This window comes from Camelus dromedarius, chromosome 31 (genome assembly GCF_036321535.1).
Source record: "Camelus dromedarius isolate mCamDro1 chromosome 31, mCamDro1.pat, whole genome shotgun sequence".
Lineage (NCBI taxonomy): Eukaryota > Metazoa > Chordata > Mammalia > Artiodactyla > Camelidae > Camelus > Camelus dromedarius.
In genome coordinates, this window is record NC_087466.1 from 2521860 (window position 1) to 2547438 (window position 25579).

At 60.8% G+C, this 25579-nt stretch overlaps 1 protein-coding gene across 2 annotated transcripts; it reads right to left on the reverse strand.

The window, feature by feature from the left end:
- Window positions 1–760: 760 nt before the first annotated feature.
- HIC2 (HIC ZBTB transcriptional repressor 2) lies at window positions 761–25359 on the reverse strand. Of its 2 annotated transcripts, none has more exons than XM_064481003.1 (3): window positions 25277–25359; window positions 8242–8339; window positions 761–7008 (listed from the first exon to the last, which is right to left on the reverse strand). In XM_064481003.1, the coding sequence occupies exons 2-3, from the start codon at window positions 8265–8267 to the stop codon at window positions 5196–5198; spliced, it is 1839 nt and encodes a 612-aa protein (XP_064337073.1). In that variant the 5' UTR covers window positions 8268–8339; window positions 25277–25359; the 3' UTR covers window positions 761–5195. The 2 variants fall into 2 exon arrangements, with proteins under 2 accessions (XP_064337073.1, XP_064337074.1); XM_064481004.1 differs by lacking the exon at window positions 25277–25359 and adding an exon at window positions 10362–10585.
- Window positions 25360–25579: the final 220 nt, after the last annotated feature.

Genomic DNA, 25579 nt, shown 5'->3' on the forward strand with positions numbered 1-25579 from the left:
ATAATGTGGGGCTGGACTTGGAAGTACAAGAAACTATTTTTTGTTTTAAGCCTTTAAAGAAACATTTGATTATTTAAACTGCATTTAGGTAGTGTTCTGGTAAAAGCAAAAAAATAAAAAATAAAAAGAACTTAAAACATTGAACAGAACTTACCAAGATTTAGAGAAGTGATGGCCACATCCCTTGGCCCTGCAGCCACTCAGACACCCACAGTCTATGGAGTCGGAGATCTAAGATGGCCACCACCCTCCCAGCCCCACCCCTGCTCCTCCTCCAGGGTCTTCACTCAGCCTGCGATTTCCACCCTGGTGGCCAGGAGGGACAGTCCTCCACTCTACTGTCCCCATCCCTTCAGACTAAGATGATTCCCTCTTCCTCAACACCCCCCAGCAACCCCAAGGCCAAGCAGCAGGAAGGAGCAATGGACAGGAAAGAGCCCTCCCCTGTCCCAGCCGGACTCTGGGGTCTTCATCTAGGCCACCAGGTCCACACCCCGTCTACACACATGCTGCTTCCCAAACTTTCTTGGCCAGCTTGGGCCAACACTGCCCAGGAAGACACCGACCCCAGTGCCCTGCTCAGGATGTGCACACGCCACCAAGTGAGGGCCTGGCCCCTCTGAAACCCACCCTCAGGCCCATGGCGGACAGATGCCCACCCCGGCTCCCACCCTCCTAGGTCCTGGAAGTTGACAGACCAAGGAAAGCAGTTTGTCATTTGTCGAGAACAGTCAGAGAACAGAAGCCCCACGCGAAAGTCTTCAATCAAGCTTTTAATGAAAAGATCATAAAATAACAGTTTCTCATCACTGTACATTAAGACTGCACGCTTCTGAATGGAGAGATTGGTGGCTGCTTTACCATGACACTTGAGGGCTGCATACCTGCAGCTCTGACCTGAATTTATCCAAACTCTCGCGGGAAGTGAACTCAATGTTATGACTGACAGCGGCGGTGGCCGGTGCAGGAGTGCGATCACGGTTCCCTCCTCCTTTCTGGGAAGGGCTTATAGGACATGATCCCTCTTCCAGTTCTGATTAAACAAAACAGCTATAACCCCATCCCTCCCCTCCCCCTCGAGGTATTTGTGAGTGGGCCAATGCCCAGCCTGGGGTCCCCCAATGGGGGAGGGGAAAGCAAGTGATGGGTGGGGGACAGAGAGGCTCCCCTCAGCACCTGGCCCCACGGGGCCCCGCCAAGTGGAGGGGGGGAGCCCTGGAGATCCTCTCTGCCCCGAGTGAGGTCTGTTATGCAGCATTTTTGAGGTCAATAAATTACAGCAATAAATAGCAAGGTGAGGTAGGGGGAGGGGTTCCCGGTAGAAAGTTAAAGTGGGGTGACAATCTGGGGGCCCTAGGTAGGGGGTCCTGGGCAGCGCACACGCACACCCCTGATTTTGGAATGTCAGACTGAGGCTCTGGTCAGGCCCCGCTCCACCCCACCCCCTCCTGGGATCGGATTCACAGGTTTAGTAACGCCCACGTGACCCTGGGGTTGGACAGGGCCTTGGTCCCTGCAGCGGGCACGGCAGGGCTGAGATCCCTGGTCTGCTCTAAGACGGGGCGCCTCTGCTTTCGTCCCCCAAGCCAAGGGGACTGGACGGATGCAGCCGCCCTGCCCTCAGCCCTGCTCTCCTGGCTGCCCAGGCCTCACCCCAACTCAGGACGGCCTCGGGGGGAGGGGGGCGGCTGGGGTCTGCCTGCCCAGCCGGCCCGGCCCAGATCGCACTCCTGCACGCGGCGAATCCAGTGAATACTGACGGTGGGGGCGGGGGCGGCGCGGAAGGGACGGCCCAGCGCCCCCGAGTGGCGACGGACGGTAACGCACGGCTGCGTGAGGTTCTGAAAGTCCGTCTGGGTCCAGATTGTTCGTTTCACAGGCTGAGGAGTATGGCTATGCTGCGAGTCTCTGAGATTCGTATTTGCTTAGAGGTTCGTCTTTTCCTCTACCTTTTTTGCAATCCTGGAGGAGCCCCTGTGACGGGCTGGGTCTGGCGGGAGCGTGCGGTGGCGGAGCCCGGCCTGCCGCCCGCTCTCCCCAAGTCTGAGAAATAAATACATTCATCACTGCACAAACATATTGATACAAAAACAACACTGTTCAGAGTGTTTGCACCGTCTGTGTTGGTAAGGACCGGCCCAGTGAGCCCCTCCCGTTGCCAGGGTGGAGGTGAGGGTCCCCGGGGGGTGGGGACCCGCTGGAGTCAACGGAGCTGTGCAAAGGTCCTGGCTTTTTGGCTTGAGAGGGACCCTCACAACCCACCCGAGGGTCTCGGGCAGAGGAGCAGGACAGCGGTGCACCTCCATCCCAGGGCCCAAGCCCAGACTTGGGTCCTAGGGCCAGAGCTGACAGCCACCCTCACCAAGCCAGCCGGCCAGGACCACCACGGTCTGGCCAGGAGGCCTGGGGGGTGGTCAGCACAGACCCAAGCTCTTTGGTGCCAGCTGGGCTGGGAGAGGCCCGGGCTGGGGAGGAGGGCTCAGGCGAACGTGGGGGCCCCTCTGCCCACGAGCTGATCCAGGGATGACTCGGAAGGGCCTCCAGCAGTAGGTGGGGTTTCACTGGGACTGGCCTTACAGCTGCTGAGGTCTGAAACTGTCCAAGTTTATGTAAACAATGAGATAAATATATTAGTATCTTTTTTTCTGAGCCCACTGAGGTTCCATACGCATTCAAAATGTGCTTTGGTTTAAAAAATACGTTTTGTGAATTTGGGTATGAGCTTTTTTTTTTTTTTTCCTTTTTTTGTTTTTGTTTATCCTCTTTCCTACATGACATCTGCTATTTTCTCTGTTTCCTGTTTCTCCGAAACATTCAGGAATTAAGTGACTAAAGCAGAGAACTGTAAGCCGCCCTGGGCCTCCAACGGCCTAATTTCCTGGTGGGGCTCTAACACATCTCCACGCACGCTCGCACACACGCACGCATCCACGTGAAATCAAGGAAAGAGAAAACCAAACCAAGTGTTGTGTTAACCCCGCCCGCCCCACAAACCCTTAAAGTCTTAAATAGGAAACTAGTGTTTTGCTTTCTTGTTAAAATACAGAAAAGGCTCGATACAATACTCAGGTGGGTACAATACTATGTCGCACGAAGGTCGAGTGAGGGCCTCTGCGCCCAGTCCCTGAAGCTCTGCCATGAACCACCTGCTTCGCTGGAAGCCACGCCCTGCGGCGTGTGTGCAGCTCCCGCTACAGACTTTTGTCGTGTGGCTTAAGTGCTGATGGAGTGGGGGGGGTCGGGAGAGCAGAGGGGCTGGAGGGGGCCTGACTTGCTGGAAGAGGAGCGGCCCGCACGCCCTCACTGGCACACCCACCACTCGGGTCCCTGAACTCAGGCTCTGTTTCAGCTGGAGGGTCTCTGGAGGGGTGGAGGAGGGGAAGGGGTGACTCCGGAATTTTTTGGTCTGAACTTAAAGTAAAAGAAAAGAAAGAAAAGTACGAAGCAAAACGAAGAAGACAAAGGCGCTGGCCCAGCCCCGTGGTTCCAGCTGGCGAGCGACCCCACGACCTTGGTCTGGCCTTGTGAGCGGGCTCCAGGCCCAGGGGGGTGTCTCAGGCTGGCAGGGAGCCCAAAGTGAGGGGCGAGGGTGGGGCCAACCTCGCACCAGAGAAACCATGGGCCAGGACTGCTCAGAGGTGCCAAAGCAGGGCAGGTCCCCTCCAATCCTCGGGGTGTCGGGACACACCCCTCTGGTCAGCCCTTCCGCAGTGGCCAGGCAGGGGCAGGAGCCACTGCTCTCCTGAGGTCACACTCTCGCAGGCCCAGGGGACAGGATGGGGGGGGCTCACTTCGCCCCACCCTGGCCTGGCAGGGAGCTGCAAGGGACTGGTTCCCCACCACGCGGCTACCATCTCCTGGCCCCTGCGCGGGGGGCTCCAGGGGGCTGCAGCACTCACACCTCCAACTCGGGCCAATCAGGCATGGGTGAGCTCCCTGACTCTCAGCAGCACACTCAGCACACCCTCAGGGTGGACGGCTAGCTGCATGTGCCCGGAGACGCGGGCACCGCTTCTGAGACAGACCTGTAGGCGGGGTCCCAGGAGGGCTGCCCGAGCCCACTCGTTCAACCACGTCTTCCCCTGCGTGCGCACAGACAGGAGGAAAACACACGTGTCACGGCCACAGCGGCCGTCACCAGCGTCCTGTTCTCTCCAATTCAAGAGGTAGCAAAAGGTCAGAAGTCTCTCCACCTTGATGGGGAAGGAAGGAAGGAAACGCAACACACGCACCGCGCACACCACACACACGGAGAAATGGAAACGCGTACCGACGCCTGGGCACCAAGTCCAGCCCCCCCGCCCCCCAGCAACCCCGGCCTTCCAGTTCAAACATTCACATAAACGTTCCACGGGGTTTTCTCTTAATAAAAAACAAGTACCTCTAAACAAAGAATATTTCTCGGAAACTATGGGAAAAGCACTCTCTCTCCTGAGGCGGCCGAGGCAGGGCTCGGGGCCCAGGGAAGCCTTTGGCCAAGAAGGGCTTCTGGGGCCTGGAGGGTGGGCGCCCGGCCACAGCCGTGCAGGGCGGGCAGGGCGGCCGCCCAGTACATTCAGTCCACAGACCCAGGCTCAGCCCCGAGGGGCCGGGGGAAAAATAAACTCTTGTTGGTTTTGGTTTAAAAAACAAAATTCAGAAAGAAAAAAGGAACAGATCAGTAGGAATAACAGCCACACGGGCCCAGAGGGCTCTTTAGTTGTGGAGAGGTAGGCGGTGGGGGCCCTGACTGTCCCGGTGCCAGCGAGCGGTGACCCCTGGCTTGAGGAAGGAGGGCTCTGTCCCCTCCTTCCAGCACCGCTTCCTGCAGAACCAGGGTGGCCACACACACATGCCCTGGGCTGCAGCCGCCCTGCTTTCCGCAGCCCAGAGGGAGGCCCCCACTCCCGCTGCTCCGACCCAGCCTGCAAGAATGGGGCTGGGTCCCCAGGAGACCCCCGTGGCCCACTACTGCAGGCCCCGTGGCAGCCCCCACAGGGAGCCGAGCGGAATGCTGGGCCGGGCGGGATGGGAAGTGCACGGCACAGTGGCCACAGGCTCGGGGCTGGGGCACTGGCTGCCCTCCTCTCTTCCCTTGGTACAGACTGTGGATTAAAGCTCTGGGTGTGGGGCGCTGGCCGGCCCCGGGGCCCGGGCCTCCCGCTGGCCCGGCCTCCGCTCCTTCCTTCCAGGCTCCCGAGGCGGGTCTTTGGCTTCTAGGAGGGGGAGGTGTGCATGCGCAGGTGGCTGATGAGGTTGCGCTGCTGTGTGAACTTGCCTCCGCAGAGCTGGCACTCATAGGGCTTCTCGCCCGAGTGCACGCGCATGTGCTCGGTCAGGCGGTACTGGCGGGTGAAGCGCATGCCGCACTCGTCGCAGGCAAAGGGTTTCAGACCCAGGTGGCTGCGCATGTGGCGCGTCATGGTGCCGCGCTGTGTGAACATCTTGCCACAGATGTTGCAGGGAAAGGGCCGCGTCAGCCAATGCGTCTTCTCGTGCTGCCGCAGTGTGGCCGGGTCCTTGTAGGTCTTCTCGCAGACAGAGCACTTGAAGGGCCGGGGCTCGGCTGCATAGGCCGCACTGGGTGCCGACAGGTCCTCGGCCTCCTCCTCAGCGCCTGCGCTACCCGTCTCGTATGCGCCCTCCTCCTTGATGAAGAGCTCCTCCTCCGTGTGCGTCTCCACGTGGGCGTTGAGCTGCTCGGAGCTGGGGAAGCCCTTGGCGCAAGGGATGCACACGTACAGGTTGTCCCCGTAGGACACCGTCTCGTAGCCCTCCTGCCGAAACACGTAGTGCGCGCCCGCACGGCCGCCGCCCCCCTCGCTGCCGCTCTGCCCACTGTCCTCGCTCCCGTCCTTGCCATTCTCCTCCTCCTCCTTGCAGGGGTATGGGGGCTCCCCATAGGGCCCGCTGCCCGCCGCCACGCCCGCCAGGATGCCGTTGGGGACCCTGTCCCCTGGCCCTTCAGCCTCCTCCCCAGGGCAGGGACCCTTGGGCCCCGCCTCCCGCCGCTCAAAAGGGGAGGCCGCCAGGGGCTCCTTCTTGCCCCACTCCTTCTTGCGGGCCGAGTGCCGGAGGCTCTTGCGGGGCTGCCCGCCGGGCCCCTCCAGCAGGCTTAGGTGGTTGTCCTCAGCCCCCTCCAGATCCATGGGCTCATTGGGGGCGCCCCCCGGCTCGGCATAAGAGGCACTGTTGGCGGCGGGAGGAGCAGAGGCTGAGAGGGGCGAGCCGTGCTGACTGTCGCTCAGCTGAGATGGGTCATCTGGGGTGAGGGGGGGCCCGGGGGTGGCGGGGGGCAGGGGAGGGCTCTTTTTGGACAAGTCCAGGCCCAGCTCCTGCTCGCAGCCCCCACTGCTCCCATTGGTGCTGCAGCCACCCAGGCCGGCCTCCCCGGTGGCCGGACAGACTGGCCGGCCCAGGCCGTGCACACTCTCCTGGTTGCAGCCACTCAAGAAGAGCTCATCATCTGAGCCTTTGGCCTGGGGGAGCTCCTGAGGGGTGTGGGCCCCCTTACGCCCATCCACGAGCCCTGGGTACCGGGCCTGGATGACGGAGGCCGCAGACAGCCGCTGGCTGCGAGGGGGTCGCCCCAGGCCGGCCCCACCCCGCCCTGAGCCAAAGGGTTTGCCGGCCCTCTTGAGTTTGCGCCGGCACAGGGCCGCCAACTCAGGCAGCTGGAGGTAGCTGGCGGCGGTGAGGAGCGTGCTGAAGTTGGGCTCGGCCGGCTGGTCGCTGGGCAGCAGCTTGCCCGTGTAGATGAAATCCAGGATCTGCTGGAATACCGTGGAGCTGACCATGTCCGTGTCCAGGTTGATGAGGTTGTCGTGCAGCACCAGGGACTTGAAGTAGATGCTGCTAGCAGCCAGGACATTCTTGTGGGCCCGGAAGATGGAGTTCTCCACCATGATGATGACGTCACACAGGAAGCCCTTCGTCCTCTGCTGGTTTAGCTGCAGCAGGAGCTGCTTTGAGTGGCTGGGCAGCTCCATGTCGGGCCCCATGTCCCCACGCCCCGCCCACACGCACCACCTGTGGGCAGGAACAGGCACACATGCATTAGATGGGGACCCTCTGCGCCAACCTGGCCCTGGCCACCTCCTGGGGCCAAGCGCCTGAGCAGGGAAATCACACCACCCACGACGCCCACAAGGGGGGCAGCATCACCCTTCTACAGGACATGAGAATGCAAGCAGGGGACAATGAACGTCCTTGGTGCCAGGCAAACGGGGATTTGAACTTAGCTTCACAGCCCAAGGTGCTACCTCGTGACTCTGCAGCCCGCCCCCACCCGTGCCCCCATCCCACGAGGCCTCGACTCCCCAGGCACTGAGCACTTTCCTAGCCAAACTCTAGCACTGCTGGGCCCAGGGCCTTCCTGAGGGCAGTGCTGTCTGAGCCTGGGAAACTTGCCTGACTGGCAAAGATGCTAACTGATGTCACTGAGTAATAAACACGCAGAGGCCCCCGGCCTCCACGGGAACCCTGTGGGTGGCTGTGTGGCAGTGGGCACGGGGGTCTCTGGGAGCAGGTGCCCTCCCACAGGCAATGCTGTGAAGCCAATAAGCAACCTCATGTCCTTCCACTCAGGACCCAAGCTCTGAAAGGAAATGACAGCTCGGAGCCTCCCCAACCTGAGGTCCCAACTCTCTGGGGCAGAGCCTGGAGGAGCTGCGCCCCCCACACACCTTCCTGTGACACAAAGGCTGCCCCTAGCCTTGTTTGCAGAGACAGAGGCAAACTCTCACAAGCACGGGCACCACAAGGAAGGCTTCGAGCACACTGTGAAGCCATGTGGGCCAGCACTCAGGGCCTGGCATCAGGAGGCAGCAAGTGCCAGCTGCCGTGTGAAGTTGCTCAGCGGGGGCTCAGAAGCTGGAGCCCAGGTCCCAGGGGAACCAGCCCTCCGCCACTCCCTTCCCCCTAGCCAGGCAGGGACAAAGGCAGGAATACCCAGCCCCAGGGAACTGCAGTGTCAGCTTGGCCAGCACCCAGGATGGCTGGTGCTCCCATCCTGGCACTGGGACAGGCAGAGGGCAGGAGGTCCCATCATCTGGGAGCCTGTGAGCCCACAGCAGCCCCTCCTCCCCAAGTCCCGGCCCCCTCCAGGCTGCCCAGCACTGCCCGTACACAAAGGACTGCAAGCCAGGACGCAAGCCCAGAGCAGCGGGCGGCCCAGAGAGTCCCCAGAAGAAAGGGCAGCCGCCATCCCTCCGCCGTCTCCCCCACACCTCCCCACCCTGCCAGCTCCCCACCAGGGCCTACCGGAGTGCCAGGGGCCCAGAAACCATGTGAGCAGCAGCCAGCGGGGGTGGCCTCCTTGAGTGCGTGGCCTCCCTGGGGGTGCATCAATGCCTGGTCACCTGGAGGGGAGAAGATGGACACGGTTACACAGACAGGCAGCAGTCGGGGGGCAGAAGGCAGGAGGGGCGGCGAGGGAGAGGGTGCCTAGGGGGCCTGGAAGCCGTCATCCCCAGGAAGGTCTAGGGGTCTACCCGGTTGGAACGCCGGGGACAGCTGGGCAGGAGACAGTGGCCAGCGCCCACAGGTAGGGTGATGGCAGGAGAACACAGGCCTGAGGAGCAGGGTACACCCCCCCAAAAAAACTTAGGATACTCCAAGGGTCACTTAGATCTGGGGGAGCTAGTGGCAGGCACTCAATTCCTGGCAGCAGGCGTGGTGGCAGGAGGCCTGGGCAGCCCTTCCCAGGCTGGCTACATTTACATAACAAAAGGTCAAAATTGGAGGCACTGGTGCAGCGGGCTATTTATAAGAACCAGTCTCAACCGCTTCTGACTCTCCTGCCTCCTTCCCTTCCCTCCCGGCTGCTCAGGCCCCCTCCCTGCCCAGAGGGCCCAGCCCCCTCCTGTCCTGCCCAGCCTGACCACATGGCTTTTGCAGGCTCGCCCTTTCAATACCAGCCCGCCAAGGCTGCTGGCAGCTGCCGCCAGGTGCGGGTGGGCTCCATGCACCCCAGGCCTTCGGGCCCTGCGGGAGGGGTCCTGCGGCATGGGCTCCAGGCCCCCCACTTGCCCCCCACTCAGGCAGGCCTGGACTCCACTGGAAGGAAGCCAGGGGTGGGGGAGGAGACCTGCAGAAGCCTGGAGCCCATCCCTGCCCGCCCTTCCCCCGCCCGCAGGGCCAGGGAGGCTCAGCAGGTCCCTCAGGAATGTGACCAGACCCGGGGTGCGGGGTGGCCAGGAGGCCTCAGCTCCAGCCTGCCAGCTGTCTCTGGCCCTCGCACAGCTCCCTCTCACAGGGGTGGCCGGGGGGAGGGGGCACAGTGGGCCCAGAGGGCAGCAGAACGAGCTTTGTGGGTCCAGCACACTGGGAGAGTCCACATTTCACGGCCCCTCACAACCAAGAGAGGCCAGAGACGGCAGGCAGGACAGAGCCAAGCCCAGCCTTGGGATGAGGGACAGAGACCACCCCAGTACTGGTGAGAGCAGACTGGAAGAGGGGATGGGAGGCCACACCGGATGCGGCACTGAATCCCAGAACAACCCCAGCCCCACTGGCAGAGCGTCCACCTGCCCAGTGGCCCTGCCTCAGCACGTGCGAGACCTGTACCTAGGAGTTCCTGGTCCCGGTCAGAGAGATCAGGCAGACCGGCCCGATCAGTCCAGCCTGGGAAGAGCCGGGTGACTGACCAGGTGTCTCCCCCTGAGCCCGACCCCCCACCCCGGGGGGAGGCTCAGCAGGACAAGGCCCAGCAGGCCTCTCCGCACCATCCATTGTGGGGGATTGCACAGCACTGCCTGCTGGGAGAGCACCTCCGGCCGCAGACCCGCCAACTGCCCCAGGCCTGGCCAAGTGTGGGCAGGGCTGCCACCAGGTCTGTACCCAAGGATGCAACCTCATCGCAGGTGAGGGCCAGGGCCCCTTCAGAGGCCTGCTCCTTCCCTCTCAGAGACCTCCGCCTTATCACCACAGCAAGCGCCTACCACAGCTGGGGAGGGATTAACTAAAAACACAGCTGGGGGGCTAGCCCAGCAGACTGGTAGCACAGTGCCCACTGGGTACTGGGCTGATGCCCAGCCCTGGCAGGGCCCACCATGGGCTGGAATGAGGCTGCTCTCTGGCCCGGCTCTGGCCCCCAGCAACCCCTGACAGGAGGCCCAGGCAACACACCTAGCAGCCCCCAGTATCCCAAGCCCAGTGCAACTCTGCTGCCCGCTAGAGTGCGGCTCCAGGATGCCCAGGGTCAGGGCAGCAGGGCAGTCAGCCAGGCACTCTTTGAAGGCCGGGATCTGGCCCTTCACGGGAGAGTGGGCAGCTGTCCCCACAGGGCTGAATACGAGGTGGGGAGCAGCTCTGCCCTCCTGTGGACACAAAGATCTGGGCCACCTCCCTGGGTCCGTATTTACACAATGGCCAGCACTCACCTATCCAAAGGGCTGTCACACGGTGAGCTGGGACGGGTCCCCGCTGAGTCCCCATTTCCTTTGCTGCCCTCCAAGCCCCACCTCTGCTCCCCATGCCCAGGAGGGCCACCGCCCCTCTGCTGCAGTGCTGTTGTGAGGAAAGAAATTCCTTGGGCCACACACCCAATTGCTAAATGAGGTCTCTGTAAGTTCATTTCTGTAATATTCAAAAATTTTTAAGTACATTTTACTTTAAATCCTAAAAAAACAAAAAGAGAACTGATACAACAAACATGGATGAACCTCAAATTCATCACTCCAAGAAGGGACACCTTAGCCAAGGATACAGACCGCATGGTCAGGTTCTGAAATGGGCAGAGCCAATGTGGGGGAGAAACAAAGCCAGCTGGCCGGGGAGAGGGGCCGGGGACATCCTGGGGTGAGGGTGGCTCTACATCCCGGTGGGACTCTGGGCTGACATGGACATGTTCACCAGTCAAGGGACCACTTGAGTTCAGGTACCATGTCATATTTCCCTCAAGTGGGAAAAAAGCCCCCCAGCAAAAAGCCAGAAAGAACAGACACACCCATGCTCATAAACCTGGCGCACCCAGCCGCGGCCCCACACCTCCAGTGTGTTCCACGCTCCAAGAGCCAGGACAGAGCACCTCCTGCCTTGGCTGGAACAGGGAGCCTCTGCCTCCACTCCCCCACGTCCCACACTGCCCTACAAAGCAGGAAGGCCCTCCCCACTGCTGGCTTCCAGCCCACCCAGGGCCGGAGACCTGGGAGGTGGCTCCTGAGGGCAGAGTAGCTATCTGGGATCTCTTGGCTCCTCCTGCAGGCAGCACCACCTGGGCCAAGGACGCCCTTCCCGTCCACCCTCCTTGTACCCACCCCTCAAACACACACCAGCCAGGAGGCCCGTGAGGACAGCAGAGGCGGGGACAGCACCCCTGTGGTTCACCTGCCTGGGGGGGTTCCACGTGGCCTCAGGGGCTGGTGGGGAGCCCCCTTGCCAGCTCCAAAGGGCAGAAGGCAGAGAGAGGAGGTCTTCAGATGAAAGCACCCTGATCAAGCAGGAAGCCCAGGAGAACGACACCTACCCTGGTCTGACAGGAGCTGTCCCAGACACCCACCCCTGCACACGCCTCCCAATTTCAGGAAACTTCCACCAGCCCGCACCCAGCCAGGACAAAGGGTCCCAGAGAGAGGGGTGAGGGTGGGGAAAAGGGCCCAATCTCTCTCTGGGCAGGCCTCTTTGCCCACGTCTCTGTCTCCAAGAACACTCTACCGCCACCCCCCTGCTGTGGCCCCCTCACTCCCCAGAACACACCTTCCACAGGAGCCTGGAGTCATGCTGCGTCCCATCCCGGGAGAAGCTCCCGCAGGGCCCACCCCAAAGCTGCCAACAGCTGGCTGTTCTTTCTCCGTAACTACCTCCCGGCTCCAGGACACCTAGCCAGAAGTCACAGAGTGACACACAACCTTCCAGCTGAGAGTTGGGGCTGCCCATCCCCCACGCAGGGCTCCACTGCCTGGGGGAGGCACAAGGACACCAGGCAGCCTCCATGCCCCCAGGGGCTTATGCACACCTGCCGGAGAGGGCCCTAGACACACACGCTGGCCACTGGCCCCCAGTCTTGGTCCCAGACAACCCACACTGTGGCCACCTGGTGCTCCAGATATGGCCCCAACAGGTGCGCACCCTGCCTCTTGCAGGCTGCAGGGGGGCGGCTGGAGGGCAGAGACCTGGAAAGTCCAAGCAGCCCAGAATCCAAAAGAGCCTCAGGCCCCGCCCCCAACCCAGCCACCAGCCTAGGAAGTTCGTCCCTCCCCAGGGTCTGGCCTCGCCCTGCACCAGTCTGAGATGGCATCCTGCCTGTGGGGAAGACTGTGGTGTTATCTCCACATCAGATAAGACCACAAGGTTTGGGGGGTTAAGCAACTTGCCCAAGGTCACAGGAACAAACAGGTGGCAGAGCAAAGACTCAAAGCCTGACTCCAGAGCCAACTTTCCTACCCTGGGGATGGACACCAGCACCTCCTCCAGGGGCAGAGGCGCCTCCACCCTCACCTCCCCTCCCACTCCTGCCCGCCTGTCCGTCCCAGCAGGGCCCCACCCTGCCCAGCTACATTCTCCCCAGCTCTGCGTGAGGACGTCAGGCCTGCCCAGCTCCTCACCACCACCAGGCAGCAGCAGAAGCTTCTGGCTAGAGGAGACAGTGGGGTCCCTGACCCACAGCCTGCTTGGGGGACCCAGGCTGCGCCCGCTGCTCCTGTGACCTCTCCAGCCTGCCCCTCCAGGCACGGCTGGTGGTGAGCGGGACTCTGGGCAAGCCCAGCCGTGTAATCCTGCCCAGACCTGGACGCCGGCCAGCAGCTCCTGGCTCTCCTCCCAGACCATCCTCCTGGAAAGCAACAGGCTCCACGGATGCCAGGAGCCCAGCCCTCTTGACGTGACTTTCACGAAATAAACACCCGGGCTCCATCAGCGTGCTGGTGACACGGGGATGGGGGCCAGGCCCGGCTTCCTTCCCTACCCCTCAGGCCAGCCCTGCTGCCCCCACCAGCTCACTCGAGCAGTGAGGGAGATGGCGTCCACCATAGCCCAACCTCCCTAAGTCCATCCTAAAATCCCCGCTGCCCCACCTTCCCACACACGCACGCCCATCTTAGAGGCATAGGGAGGCCTGGCAAAGCCTGCTTTTCCAGAGGAGCCCTGCATGCTGGTCCCTGTGATCAGGCCTGCAACCCACCTGCCACTCCCACTGGGAGTCAACAAGGGAGGCGGGACCCAGGGGACCTGCAGCTGGTTTCCCCCACTGGCACAGGCACAACTGGCCAGCTGGCTGGAAGGAGGGTGTGGGGGAGCCCGCTGGGAGGCCCCCAGCCTGGCCCCATCTGGCCAGGAGCGCGGGCCGGGTGAAACCAGAAGTGCTACCGGGAAGCAGCAGGTAAGTGCTGTTCAAAGAGGAATGACCACGATTACTATTATTACGAAAACTGTACTCATTTCTATGCACCCATACCCCCCCAGGGAGGGGCCAAGCTCCTGATAAAAGGCAGCGAAAGAGCCAGAGCCTGGAGGCAGGCGGGCCTGTGGAGGATGGCGGGCAGGTTGGCCAACAGGGCAGGGGCAACACGTACTCCCTCTCAGGAAGGAGCAAGGGACACCCAGGAGCTACTCTCCGAGGGGGTGACAGGTGCCCTGCACCCCCGCCCCACGTCCTACTTGTCCTGCTGCTTGTCAGGCATGGCCCAGGGGTTTCAAGAGACACGCAGACACTCTGGTCTCACTCCAGACCTCTTTAACCCCGAGGGCCCTGCACGTACACTGGAGTCTGGCATGCGCTGGGGCAGGTACAGCTTTCTACTACCCGGAAAGCCCACCACTCTGCAAGGGCAGATGCTCAGCCGATGTGGGTCAAGAGGAAGGAGTCGGCCCCAAAAGGACAGACATGTCTCCAGTAAATGAGCTGAGAGTGACTAATAAACACCACGGGCATCGGTGGCCTCAGGCAGCAGGCAGAGGACTGGAGGGAGGGAGGAGAAGCAGCAACAGTGGCGAACAGGTGGAAATTCTGGGCAGCCAGTTGGGCTGGAGCCACCCCTTACCTGCCCTGTCACCTCTCAGGAGTCACAGAGGTGCAGCTGCCCAGCCCACGGCTCCAGGACTGAGAAGCCAACATCACAACTTCAAAGCCAATCCCAGAAGCTGACAGTCTCTTACGCCCAGTAAGGGCTACCAAACTCCATCATCGCCACTCCATTCAAGACATTTCATAACGGAAAAGCAGGAAGAACCACCTCAGTGCAGATGGGTCCCTCCCCCGAGAAAAGACCCGTCCACCCACATCGCTGTCAGGGTGGCAGGAAGCCCGAGGCTAAAAGAGCTGTGGCCCTGCCCACGGCAGAATAGGGCTGAGGCGCATGCTATGGGAGAGCTGTAAAAACAGACACCCCCAAACCTGATGCCAGACAGCAAGGATGGCTTTAACTAGCTCATCAAGGACAAAAAAAGAGTATCTTCTGGGCAGGAAAAAGAAAGGTCAGATTTTAAACAAGACCAAGACTGAAAACATGCAGACCCTGGGGCCCACTCCCCGGAGCAGAGTGGCCGCTGGTGCAGGGCTCCACCCTGCGCCTGGGCTGAACCTCGCGACTCTGCCTCTTCGGGGCAGGAGGAGCTGCCTGTCAGCAGTGTCCATGGTCACTTCCACATACGGACAAGTTCCAGCGGGCTGCTGAGCAGAGTGGCCAGACCCAAACAGGACAAGGCAGGTGGTTCCGGCCCAGGTGGAAAGCAGGGGCTGGGGGGTGAGGTGGGGGCCCAAGGCCCCTCGAGGGGCTCCCGGAGTTAGATTTCTTGTGCTGGATGCTCGATGCATGTCCACTTGGGAAGAGTCTGTGGGGCTGTCACGCACAACTGCTTCTTAGGGCAGAGGCACCTCCAGGGAGGGGTGACAGGGCCTGTCCTGGTCCTCATTAGCAAGCAGACCTGAACCCCGGCTAATCACGAGCGTCCCAGGACAAGAAGCGGATGCTGACAGGACAGGGGGGAGTGTCTGCCGCAGAAGAGGGAACTCGACAGACCAGCTGGGAGCCCACAGGAAACCCAGAGACCACCTTAAGTTCTCTTATTAGGGGCAAGTGGTGGCTGCCACCCAAAGGCAGCAACAACCCAATGACATTTTTAATTATCCCAGTGCCCAGGCTGACACTTCCAGAGAAGAGGGAAGGGGCTCCTCAGGTCCTGACGAGCACGCCCAGGAGAGGAGAGGAAGCCGGAAGCTGGGCAGGCAATGTGCACACAGTGCACATTGATGGCACAGGGCTGCCAACAGGGGCCCGAGCAGGAGCAACGGGCGCACTAGAGGCAGGAGGCCAGGAAGAAATCGGATGAGGCCCTGAGGGACTGGAGTCAAAGGAAGCTGCCAGGCAGCAGGAAGGGATCCCCTGCCCTGTGTGGAGGACCAGCCCCCAACCCCAGGGCCTCCAGCCAAGGGCTCAAGGTGCTAAAGCCAGAGATCAAGGGTCAGGTTTAGTCCAAAATGGGGGAAAACAAACCAACAAACCCATGTAGAGACACCTTGGGCATCCACCAGAGCTTTTTAAGACGCATCTTTAAGGATAAAATTAGGAAACTGCTATGAAAACGTTACCACCTGTGGCCGTGGGCCTCCAACGCCCCCAGGTCCTGCACTTACAGAGAAGAGGTCTCACCTGCCCAGCAGGTGACGTGATGGGTGTGATAGAGGAGAGGCCTGGCACTCTGAAAGAGAAGGGAGCAGAAGGGCCCCTAGGGCTTGAAGAACAAGTGCTCACAGTTTCCTAAGATGGAGTCTCCAGGGTGCTGGAAGGGCTACTTGGCATTAAAGAACAGGGTTTAGGAACAGAAAAATAAACAGGCCCTTCTCTGCCCAGAGAAGCAGAGCTGGGGGTGAAAACTGGGCTTCTGAGGTGGCAGCAAAACCCAACACCCCAAATGCTCTCAGGTGGGCCCTGTGATGACTGTGGGACAGGGCTACCTTGGAACACTCCAAGTGGGGACAGAGGCACAGAGACCACAGCGACACCCAGCACTCAGGTGAGTCTCAAAAGAGCGATTAGCACCCAGCTCCGTGTACAGAGAACAAACCCACTGTCAAGGACCCAGACAAACGCGAGGACACCGCACAAGCTAGGGAACACTTAATCCGAGATACAGGTGAGCAGTGACCTCAGGAGGGAGCCTGGGAGCAGCAGAGCATCAGGGGAACACCCAAGGCACGGGGGCTGTTTCTTACCTGGGTGTGTCCCCCACTATTTACGCCTACAGGTGTGCGCTGTAACTCACATGTGGCACAGTCTCAGATCTAGGAGGAGCCAGTGTGCCTGGTGGGAGATGGGAGAGGGACACACAGGCCTTCGAGATCCAAAGAGGGGCCGAGCCCCGCTCCCATCGCCTGGCTCACGAGACCGCCCAAAGGGCCGGCAACAATGTGTGAATGAGGGCTTGAGGGGGGCCAGTCCCACAAGACATGCCCAGAAAACATCCCTCAGCCCAAACCGAGCGCAACACAAGCCAGAACCTCTGTACGGGGAGGGCGGGAGCCCCACCCTCAGGAGGAAGTCCCAGGAACCCTCTCCAGGACTGGAGGAGAAGGGCTGTGTTATAGCCACTCTGGACAAAACACCAAAGTCTAGCACACTTCTCCCCCCTGCAGCCCCTGCCCCCTCCAATTCGGAGTCCAATCAACCCAGTTATCTTTCTCAAACAGCGATCTCATCGAGTCACTCCCCTGCTCAAAGCTTTCAATGGACTCCCACTACCTGGATAAAGCCCACACCCTGGCCTGGTCTGCGGGGTGGGAGGGCTTCCCGGAGGGCCTGGCCACCTCCAGTCACGCCCGAGGGTCCCCTCCTCGGCGAAGCCGCCCTGCACCCCCACCCGCATGTCAGCACCGGCCACCCAGTTGCCTCCTTCCAACACCTCCCCTCCTGGTCATCCCCTGCCAATGGGCTCCCCAGGTCAGCAACCCTGAGTCCCACCAGCCCCACAGCCGCTCTAGCCATGCAGCAGGCCCTCGTGCACGTCTACAAGGTGAGCAAGTGACGGCAGGGAAGGGCAGTGGGGGGAAGGGTGAAGTAATCCATGAGGAGTCCAGGTGTGGAAGCTGCCTGGCTGGCCCTTGTCCCTGGTTCCAAAACTCCTGTCCATGTTCTTGAAAATTAGGAAGGACACCCCCAAAGGACTCTTATGTGACTTGTATGTTACTGTTCTATTTACTGTGTTAAACAAAAAACTGATCATTTAAAAATATTTGACTTAAAATGTCAATAATAAACCCATTTTATGCTAACATAAATGATATTTTCATGGGGGAAAAAACTATTTCAAAAGAAAAAAAAGTCAGTGAGAAGTGTGGCACTGCTTCACATTTTTGCAAATGTCTTTAACGTCTGGCTTAATAGAAGTGACTGGATTCTCAGCTGGCCCTGCACTCAGTCTGTTAGGTTTTGACTGAAATCTACAAAGAAATCCAACCATACACAGACAGAAGAAAGGAGTGTTTTAACCTTTTCAGATAAAGACAGCTGTTCTGCCTTAATATTACACTTAAACTCAACAAGTGGCAGTTTCTTGAAGGTTGCAACGTAGAATCTGAAGTTGTATCGGTGACTAACCCATACCTGGTTACACAAAACCACCGCTCTGCCCTGCACTCACCCAGGATTTTGCAACATCGAGTACTGGTCATTCGGAAAATACGGGTTCACTGAGGCAATCATATCTTCCAAATGTTGTCAGACTTCATTGTACAACACTAAAAAATCCAAAAACCCACTGACTGTATCAGAAGAAGTCTTTAAGTCAGGCTCACAGAGAAGAAAAGGAGCTTTCCAGACCTTTCCAAAATGTTCCCCTTCCCCGTTTGCTGGCTCTATCACTGCCAACAAACACTGTCAGCTGTCTTCCTTCAGGCAGCCAGGCTCACTTTGTTGGTCTGAGAAAAGGTCTAACAGATTCTCCGAGGCTGAGCAACCACCGGCCTGTCAGCTTCTCATTCAGGTGAAACAAACATTCCACGAGAAAGAGCAGCTTGCTCTTCCTGGAGATGACGTCACGCCCATGCCCCCAGCTCGGCACAGAGAATGCCAAAGATGTGTCCTCTGAGGATGAGAGTCACCGCCCGATCATCTGTCCAGCCCCCAGGACATGCGTGACGAAAACCAGTGGTCCTGGCCCCAGCGCCGAGGCTGGAGAATGCCTCTCCAGTGATGGGCACCTCGGGCAGTGCCACCCACCACAGCATGGCACTGATGGTGTAAGGGTCTACCCAGGAACAAAGGCCAGCAACTTCCAAGTTTTTTGAAGAGTCCTGAGGACCCCAAGGGGTCTGCAAACCACCCTGAGAAGGGCTGACAGCCATTATCTCAAACACCAACCCCTTTTACAGGCACAGAAAATGAGGCGTGGAGAGGTAAGGTCTGGCACGTGGAGGAACTGGCCTGACACCAGAGTTCTCGGTCCACAAAATCACAGTTGCTCACCAAATGCAGAAATCTCAGGCAAGCGGCCCCCTGCCAAACCCGAGTAATGAACATCAAACAAATAAGAGGAATCGCCACTTCAAATGGCCTCAGCTAGTCCCCTTGGAGGCAGGGCGGGCAGAAACCCTGTGGGGCCTCCAAGGCCTGCTAACTGCAGAGCCCAAGGTGCCCCTGCCGGCTGTAGGACCTCGGTGCTCAGCCGGCAGAGGTGGGCAGAGTGGGAGATGGGGAAGTGGGGAGGGGTCTACAGGAAGGTGAGCAAGCCGCCTACCCACCTGCCCACCTGCCAGGGGCGCGCAGTCAAACCCCCGACTGCCCAAGGCGCAAGGCCAGCCCTGGCGCCCTCATCAGCGTCAACACGCATGGAATGTGGAACTTTGGAAACTATGCTGTCCCCTGGCCCGCACCCCTCTGGGGCTCAGGTTCACCGACCACAGCCACCGGGGCGACCTCAGCCAGCAGCCTAGCCCCCTGGCAGTGGGGAAAGGCACCTGCGGGAGGTGGTTACCCAGGGCCCTCCCCTCATGGCCGCCCACCAAGACACAGCCCCACATGCCCAGAGGGAGGCCCCATGTATGCCGCCACACCAGCACCTCTCCTTTGCCCACATCATGTGGCGCCCAAGAGGACAGGGGCCCTTTCTGAGCTCTCGGACTACGTCCCTCCCCCACACGGCTCTCCTGGAGGTTTCCACGGGGCAGAGGGAAGAGCTGGGGCTGGACGGAGGAGGGTGGCCTGAAGAGTTCTCTTTACCCTGCGTCCAGGACAAGGGACCACACTCCACTTCAGAACTGGACTCCCTGGCTCTGTCCCACGCAGCTGCCTGCAACCCCACTCGAAGCGAAAACCTCGCTGCCCTCCAGCACGAGCACTGCTCAGCAGAAGGAGCCCACAGCCGTATTCCGCTGTGCGTGTCCTGCTCCCAGAACCTCTCCACCACCACCTGACTCCGGGCCGAGTACTAACCTCTCCCAGCTGCCTGTACAGCGCGGACTGAGAAAACGCTCAGGGCTGCATGCGTCTGTCCCCCTCTTCTGCCACCATGTTCCCAGCATCCCATCAGCGACTCCGTGGGAAGCATCTTCCCCCTGGTTTCTAGGCCAAGCTACAAGCTACCAGAGAAAAACCTCAGCCCCCTTCTACCAAAGGGGAGGGCATGAGGTCCCAGGAGAGGCCAAGTGAAGAGGCAGGAATCCACTCACTGGAGGTAGAACCCGCGGGTCCATCTACCAAGATGTGCACAGGGCTGAAAACGAGCCCACAGGGGACACCCTGACAGCCCCTGACCACCCAGCCAAGACCAATCTCAGTCCCAGCTCCTCCCCTGCCCAGGCCAGGCTGCTCCCTCCTCTAAAGGGCAGCGCCTCCCACCCAGGACAGCAACCAGGCCCGTTTCAGACCTCACCACTTTCCCGGAGCGGTGAGCTGCCCAGAGCAGGCAGGCAGGTCCTGTCAGCCCTCAGAACAGCCCACTCGCTATTTCATCCCAACAAAGGAGGCCGGGCTACCCAGACCTGGCCTGAAGCTCTGCCTCCTGTGCCCCTCACGCCCCCTCCCACTCTGCCTCCTAGGCCCTCATGAATGGCCCCCTCGCACATCTGTCCAGATAACAGCCCAGGAAACTAGCCTCAGGACCAATCTCTCTCTCCCTTGAGGCACTTTGAAGTCAAAGAAAACAGAAGGGACTGGACCCAGGTCTCAGGGGTCCCCTGCTGTGACCACAGTGGGTTTGTTAGGGAGCCACCAGAAACTCCAAGGTCACTGCACCAGAGCACACAGAGGCCAACCAGGGCCCAAGAATTCAACCAAGAGAGCAGGGCAGGCAGTCTCTGAAGGCCAAGCAGGACCAAGTGTCCTGGGGTCAAGGCAGCACCTCCTAGGAGACGCCCCCTTAGGGCTGAGGTCCCTCCCACTGACCCTGGGGACCATGAAAAGGGGGAGCCCCCTCTGCACCTGAAGCTTCTCCCAGACCCTGGTAGCGAATGGAGAATCGGCGGGCTTCCTCTGTAAATCCAATGCGGCTGGGCCACGGTAGGGCAGCAGTCTGGGACCACCCCTGCAGTCTACGTGGAATCATCACCTCCTTGACTCTGCCATCAATGAAGATTTAGCTCCTGTTAAAGCAATGATTCTCAAACTCGCCTGCACAATGGACTCATTTCAAAAGCGTTGGGAACCATGGATGCCTGGGCCCATCCCAGAGATGGGCTGGGCGGGTCTGGGCTCCTCCACTGCAGGTGACCCAGCTGTGCAGAGCTGAGAACCAGGGCACCATCAGACAGCCTTCGCCAGGCAGCATGGGAACAGCACATTAGGAGGTCAGCATGTAGCCCGTGCTCATCACAGGAGAAGATCCCTGTGTCCACGTGAGGCAGGCCACTGAAGCCCCAGGCCCCAGTCTCCCAGCTATCAACCTTTCTCTCTCCCTTCTCATTTATCCTGAGAACAAGAACTCACCAAGAGCTGACTGGCTCCCAAAGCAGCACAGGTGAGGGAAGTGGAAAGGCCCTGGGGTAGTCCTACCCTTCAAAAGGCCTATAACCAAGCTGATGAAGAGGCCAAGGGGCTGAGACCCCAGCATGGCAATGGGAGCAGCACCTCCATCCACCTGTGCTTATGGGGGTACTGTTCCCAAGGCACTGGAACAGCCCCTCCTCCACTCACCTGAGAAATCCCACCCACTCACCCACCCACCCACAGGCGCTGCTGGGAAAGAAGCCTGAGACCATGGCAGCAGCCCTGACCACTGGGGACAGTGTGCACAGTGGCCACACCCCTGCCAGAGCCAGCGGCCCCTCCCTCTCCTCAAGAGGCCAACTCCCCACCTAGAAGCACCCCCAACGCCAGCCAAGCCCCAACCCTGCCCTTCCGTAGGGGCCCTTGGAGTTCTCATGGACAGGAAGGGGAGAGCTGGCAGGGCACCGCAGGAGACCAGAGACCCAGCCACCTGCCTCTCCATACGCCCTCCCTCCTCACCCACCCCCATGTGCTCAGAGGAGGTGGCTTCCCAAACAGGAAACAGGCCCCACTCTGTGCTGCACAGGCAGCAGCAGCAAGGCCCTTGACAGATGACCTGCTCGAACCCCAAGGCCACACTCCCCCACCCCTCCACTCAAGGGACAGCCAGAGGAGGGGATCTGAGCCCCTTTCTGGCTGGGCCAGGCAGTTTCTCAGAGTCTCCCTACTCAGTCCAGCCACACCCTCCCAGGTGGCGCTCCCTCAGCAGAGCCACCCTGGCCCCAGCCCTTCCCTCCTGGACTGCGGTGGGGCTTGGAGTCAGCTCCTGGCTTTCCTTTCCTTATCAAGCTCACTGGGGGCCCACTCACCATCCCCCCGCCCCCACCTGCTTTTCCGGCTTGGCCACTCCCAGCTCAAACTGGGCTCCCGGGCCTGCCATCCCTCTAAGAGCCTCCCCCAGCCCAGGTCCCTAACCCTCAGGGCAAGGCCCCTCCCAGCAGGAAGCGCAGCCCTGCGCTGCCAGGCAGAGTCAAACTGGCTGCCAGGCAGAGTCAAACTGGCCCGGCTGGCTGGGAGGCCCCTACCCTACCCTGAGGGAGCCCTCTCCAGACTCCAAGCCACACGAGCCTTCTTACGCTCCGGAGTCAGAAGCGTTGTCCCCCCCCCAGCCCCAGCCCGACCAGCCATGGACTTGCAGCCCCAGGACATGACTTAACCTCCAAGTCTCACCTACCCGACAGAAAACTCACCAATCCCCCTAACTCCTGGGCGACCGCTTGGCAAGTCTATGAGCACCAGAGGGCAGAGTCTAGCCATGAGAGCTGGGCGCTGCTTTTCTTCTCAACACATTTTTGTCGAGTCAATTAAAAGTTTGTGAAGTCGCCTCCCAGGTGCCTGGCACACAGTGGATGCTCCTGTGTCTGCGTCCGCAGGCTCCTGCTGCTGCCCTCCTACCCGTCTCCCCAGCCATACTCACACCGACACTGCCTTTACAAAACTCAGTGTCCTCCCGGTTAAACCCCGCTCTGGCCGCTGACCTGGACTCAGCAGGCATCCTGCAGCCCAGAGCCGGCCCCTCCCTCCGGGCCTGCCACTACCCCATGCCCTCCACACTCCACGTGGCACGGTGCCAGTCCTATCACCCCATCTCACAATCATCTGTTTGCTTGTCTGTCTGCCCTAGGCTGAGCTCTGGAAGGCAGCGATACGTGAATGTAAACTCCAGATCTGTTCCCACTTTAGAAATGGGGACACTAAGTCTCAGAGTCAATCACTGTCCAAGGTCACACAGAGAGTAAACAGTGTCGTGCTCGACCTTCTGACTGGGTACAGCCCCTCTCACCCCACTCCAGCAGTCCCTCCACAGTCCAAGGAGGCTCCAAGGGCCAGGACACGGAGGAACCAGGTTTGTGGTTTCTTCTCTGCAGACACAGCCAGGATCCAGAGCCCCGCCCTCCAGTGATCAGGTGGGGGTGGGCACTGGCCCTCAGCCCCAGGGGGCCAGGCAGGCAAGCTGTGGGGTGGGGCTGACTGCTCCAGGCCAACAGGCCAAGCAAAAGGGCAGGGCAGCAGGTCCCCTGGGTAAACTGAACTTTATTCCTTCCCCACTTTTCAACTCTCCAGGACTGCCCTGCCAGCCCTTCTCCAGGGGCTAGCTGCCCTCACCCCAACCCCACCCCCAGACCAGAACTCCGGGAAGGCAGCAGGCCTGTCAGCTCAATAATGCAAAACCCTGTTGCTCCAAGTCCACGACAGCTGACTTCAAGTGGATCGGAGGCTGTGCTTATTAACAAAATGAGAAATCTGATCTATGGAAAGAAAACACTACGTGAGGATTAATCCAGGACTGCAGCTTGTGGAGAAGGCTGGGCCACTGGCCAAGGCCAGGCAGAAAGGGCGGGACGGTGTCTACCTGTCCCCGGCAGGCACCTCGCTGCAGGACAGGGCACATCGCCTCCGCCCACCAGCGCCTCCTCCTCTCTTTTCAGCAACTACAGCAATCATTTCGGTTTTGCTTTAATTAAAGGCCTGGCTCCCTCGGGCTGCCTCTTCCTCTACGCAGAGCCAGCAACCAGAGGGAGATTTTTCTTTTCAGGAATTGCTTGTAAAAACTGAGTGACTAATCTGCAAGTCCCAACAACTGGCAGGAAAACACTGCAGGGAGGAATCCTGGGCGCACATCGGCACTCCAGGCAAGTGGCCAGAGTTGGGCAACAGGCCTTCGGCAACTCCCCAAAACGGGCCTGCAGGAAGCCAGGAGCAAAGGAAAGCTGACCAACCTGGGAGCTCTGACCCCAAGGCAGGCAGGCAGGTGGGCTGCCCCCTTCCAGCCTTGTGAAGCTACTGCCTGCCCACAGGACCTAGAGATTTTCATAAGCTCAACCACACAGGCGAGAAGGTTCACTTACAGGCAGGGCAACCTACTCTCCAGCCAAAGGACTCAGCGCAGCCCCCAAGTATCAGTCTTGCATCCACCACCACCCCACCGTGACCCTTGGTGCTAAGAGCTGGCTAAACCAGCAATCTCACCACACAGCTTTGTCTCTGGAGGCCGGCCCATCTGCTTTTTTTCAGACCACTCCAGCAACCCTGTTCTGCTGAGCGTCCGCCAGCTCCTTGAGCCAGGGCTACAGACTGGCCACATGGCCTGTGCTCCTGAAAATGTCTGCTGAAAGACCCAGGGAGTCCAGACGCTGGCAGATGGGAACGGAGGGGAAGAAGTAAGGCCAGGAGCCAGGAAGCAATAAATGCTTGCTCCACAAAGGTCTTGGGTTTGGGTGACCCAGCTACATCCCTCCAGCCAGGGTCCCTGGAGAACAGGCCCAAGTTCAGTCTAGGAGCCCTGGAGTCCCCTCCACTACCTGCCAGCACACACACACACCCCCCCCAGCGCGAAGAGGCAGAGCAATCCTCACATCAGTCAACAAGCCTCAGGATTCCTACGGGCAAGGCTCTGCCCCTCCCCCCCCCACATATGTCAGAGGGGTGGCCTCTCTGGGCTACACCCCTCCTGCTGGGGTAGGGGGGGCCAGGAATCCAGCTTTCCAGATGTGCTTGGCAACTCCTGCTAGAAAGGACACTGGAGGTGGAACGGATAGAAGAAAACGGATAAATAACTTCAAAAACCATTCCGGCCCATCCGGGTCAGCACCGGGCTCCCTTCCCCAGGAGGACCCGCGCAGTTCTGGGTGGGGCCGCTGGGAGCATTATCTGGCCGTGTTCCCTCCTCTCGAGAAGTCACTGCCCCCCAGGGAGAGGCATCTCCGCCTCCCCCCGCCCCCCAGCTAAGCCTGTGTGACTATGAACCATCTTGGTAGATAAACAGAGAGTGACAAGCTGGGGCCCTTCAGCCCCCCTCCCCCTGCCAGCCGACCCCCTCCCCCAAGCCCATCTCTCTTCCTGCCAAGCGGCTGCCTACAGAAGAGGTCTGGGGGCTGGGCAGCGAACCCACCAGCCGCAGGGCCTGGCCCTGCGGGAGCAGCCCCTCCAGGCCTGCCCCAGCCCCTGCCCCTGCCCGCGCGCAGTCGTCCTCCTGCGGGGAGGGGGCTGGGGAAGGGACGCGGACGCAGCGGGGCCGCAGTTGTGGAAATGGCAAAACGCCGTAAGAGGGGCGGCGGCGGGCGCGGGGCCGCCCGCATAATGGGAGCCCGCCTGTCAGGCAGCGCCGCGCCCCGACGCTGCTCGGATTAGACCGCTAATGAAAAGGCACAAAGAGCCGGCGCCCGCCGCCCCCGCTTCGCAAACCCGCGCGGCCGGGGGCTTTGTGCCCGGACCCCGCAGCCCGCGTCCCGCCGGCCCGAGACCACAAAGCCGGGCGGCTGGCGGCCGGGGGTCCCGCCCCCTCCCACGCGCGCAGCCCCACGTCGCCGAGCGCGCGCCCGCCCACGCCCCTCTCCCGGGGGCGCGCCCGCCGCCCGCGCCCCGCGCCCCGCGCCCCTCACCTCGTGTGCGTCGGCGGCGGCGCTCGCCCGCCGGCCGGCCGGCCCTCCCGCGGCCTCGTCTTCGGCGCCGCCCGCGCCGCCCGCGCCCGCCCCGTCCGCCCGCCGCCGGCCCGGCTCGGCTCCCCGCCCCGCGCGCCCGAGCGCCGCTCACAGCCGCCCGCCCGGCGCCATCTTGGAAGCTTGTGACGTCGGCGCCGCCCGCTCACCCCTGACCCACATCTGAATGGGCGAGCGGCGGGGCGGGGCCTGCCACGGGCGGGGTTTGAGCAGGGCGGGCCCGGGGCGGGGCCTGGGTGGCCGCGC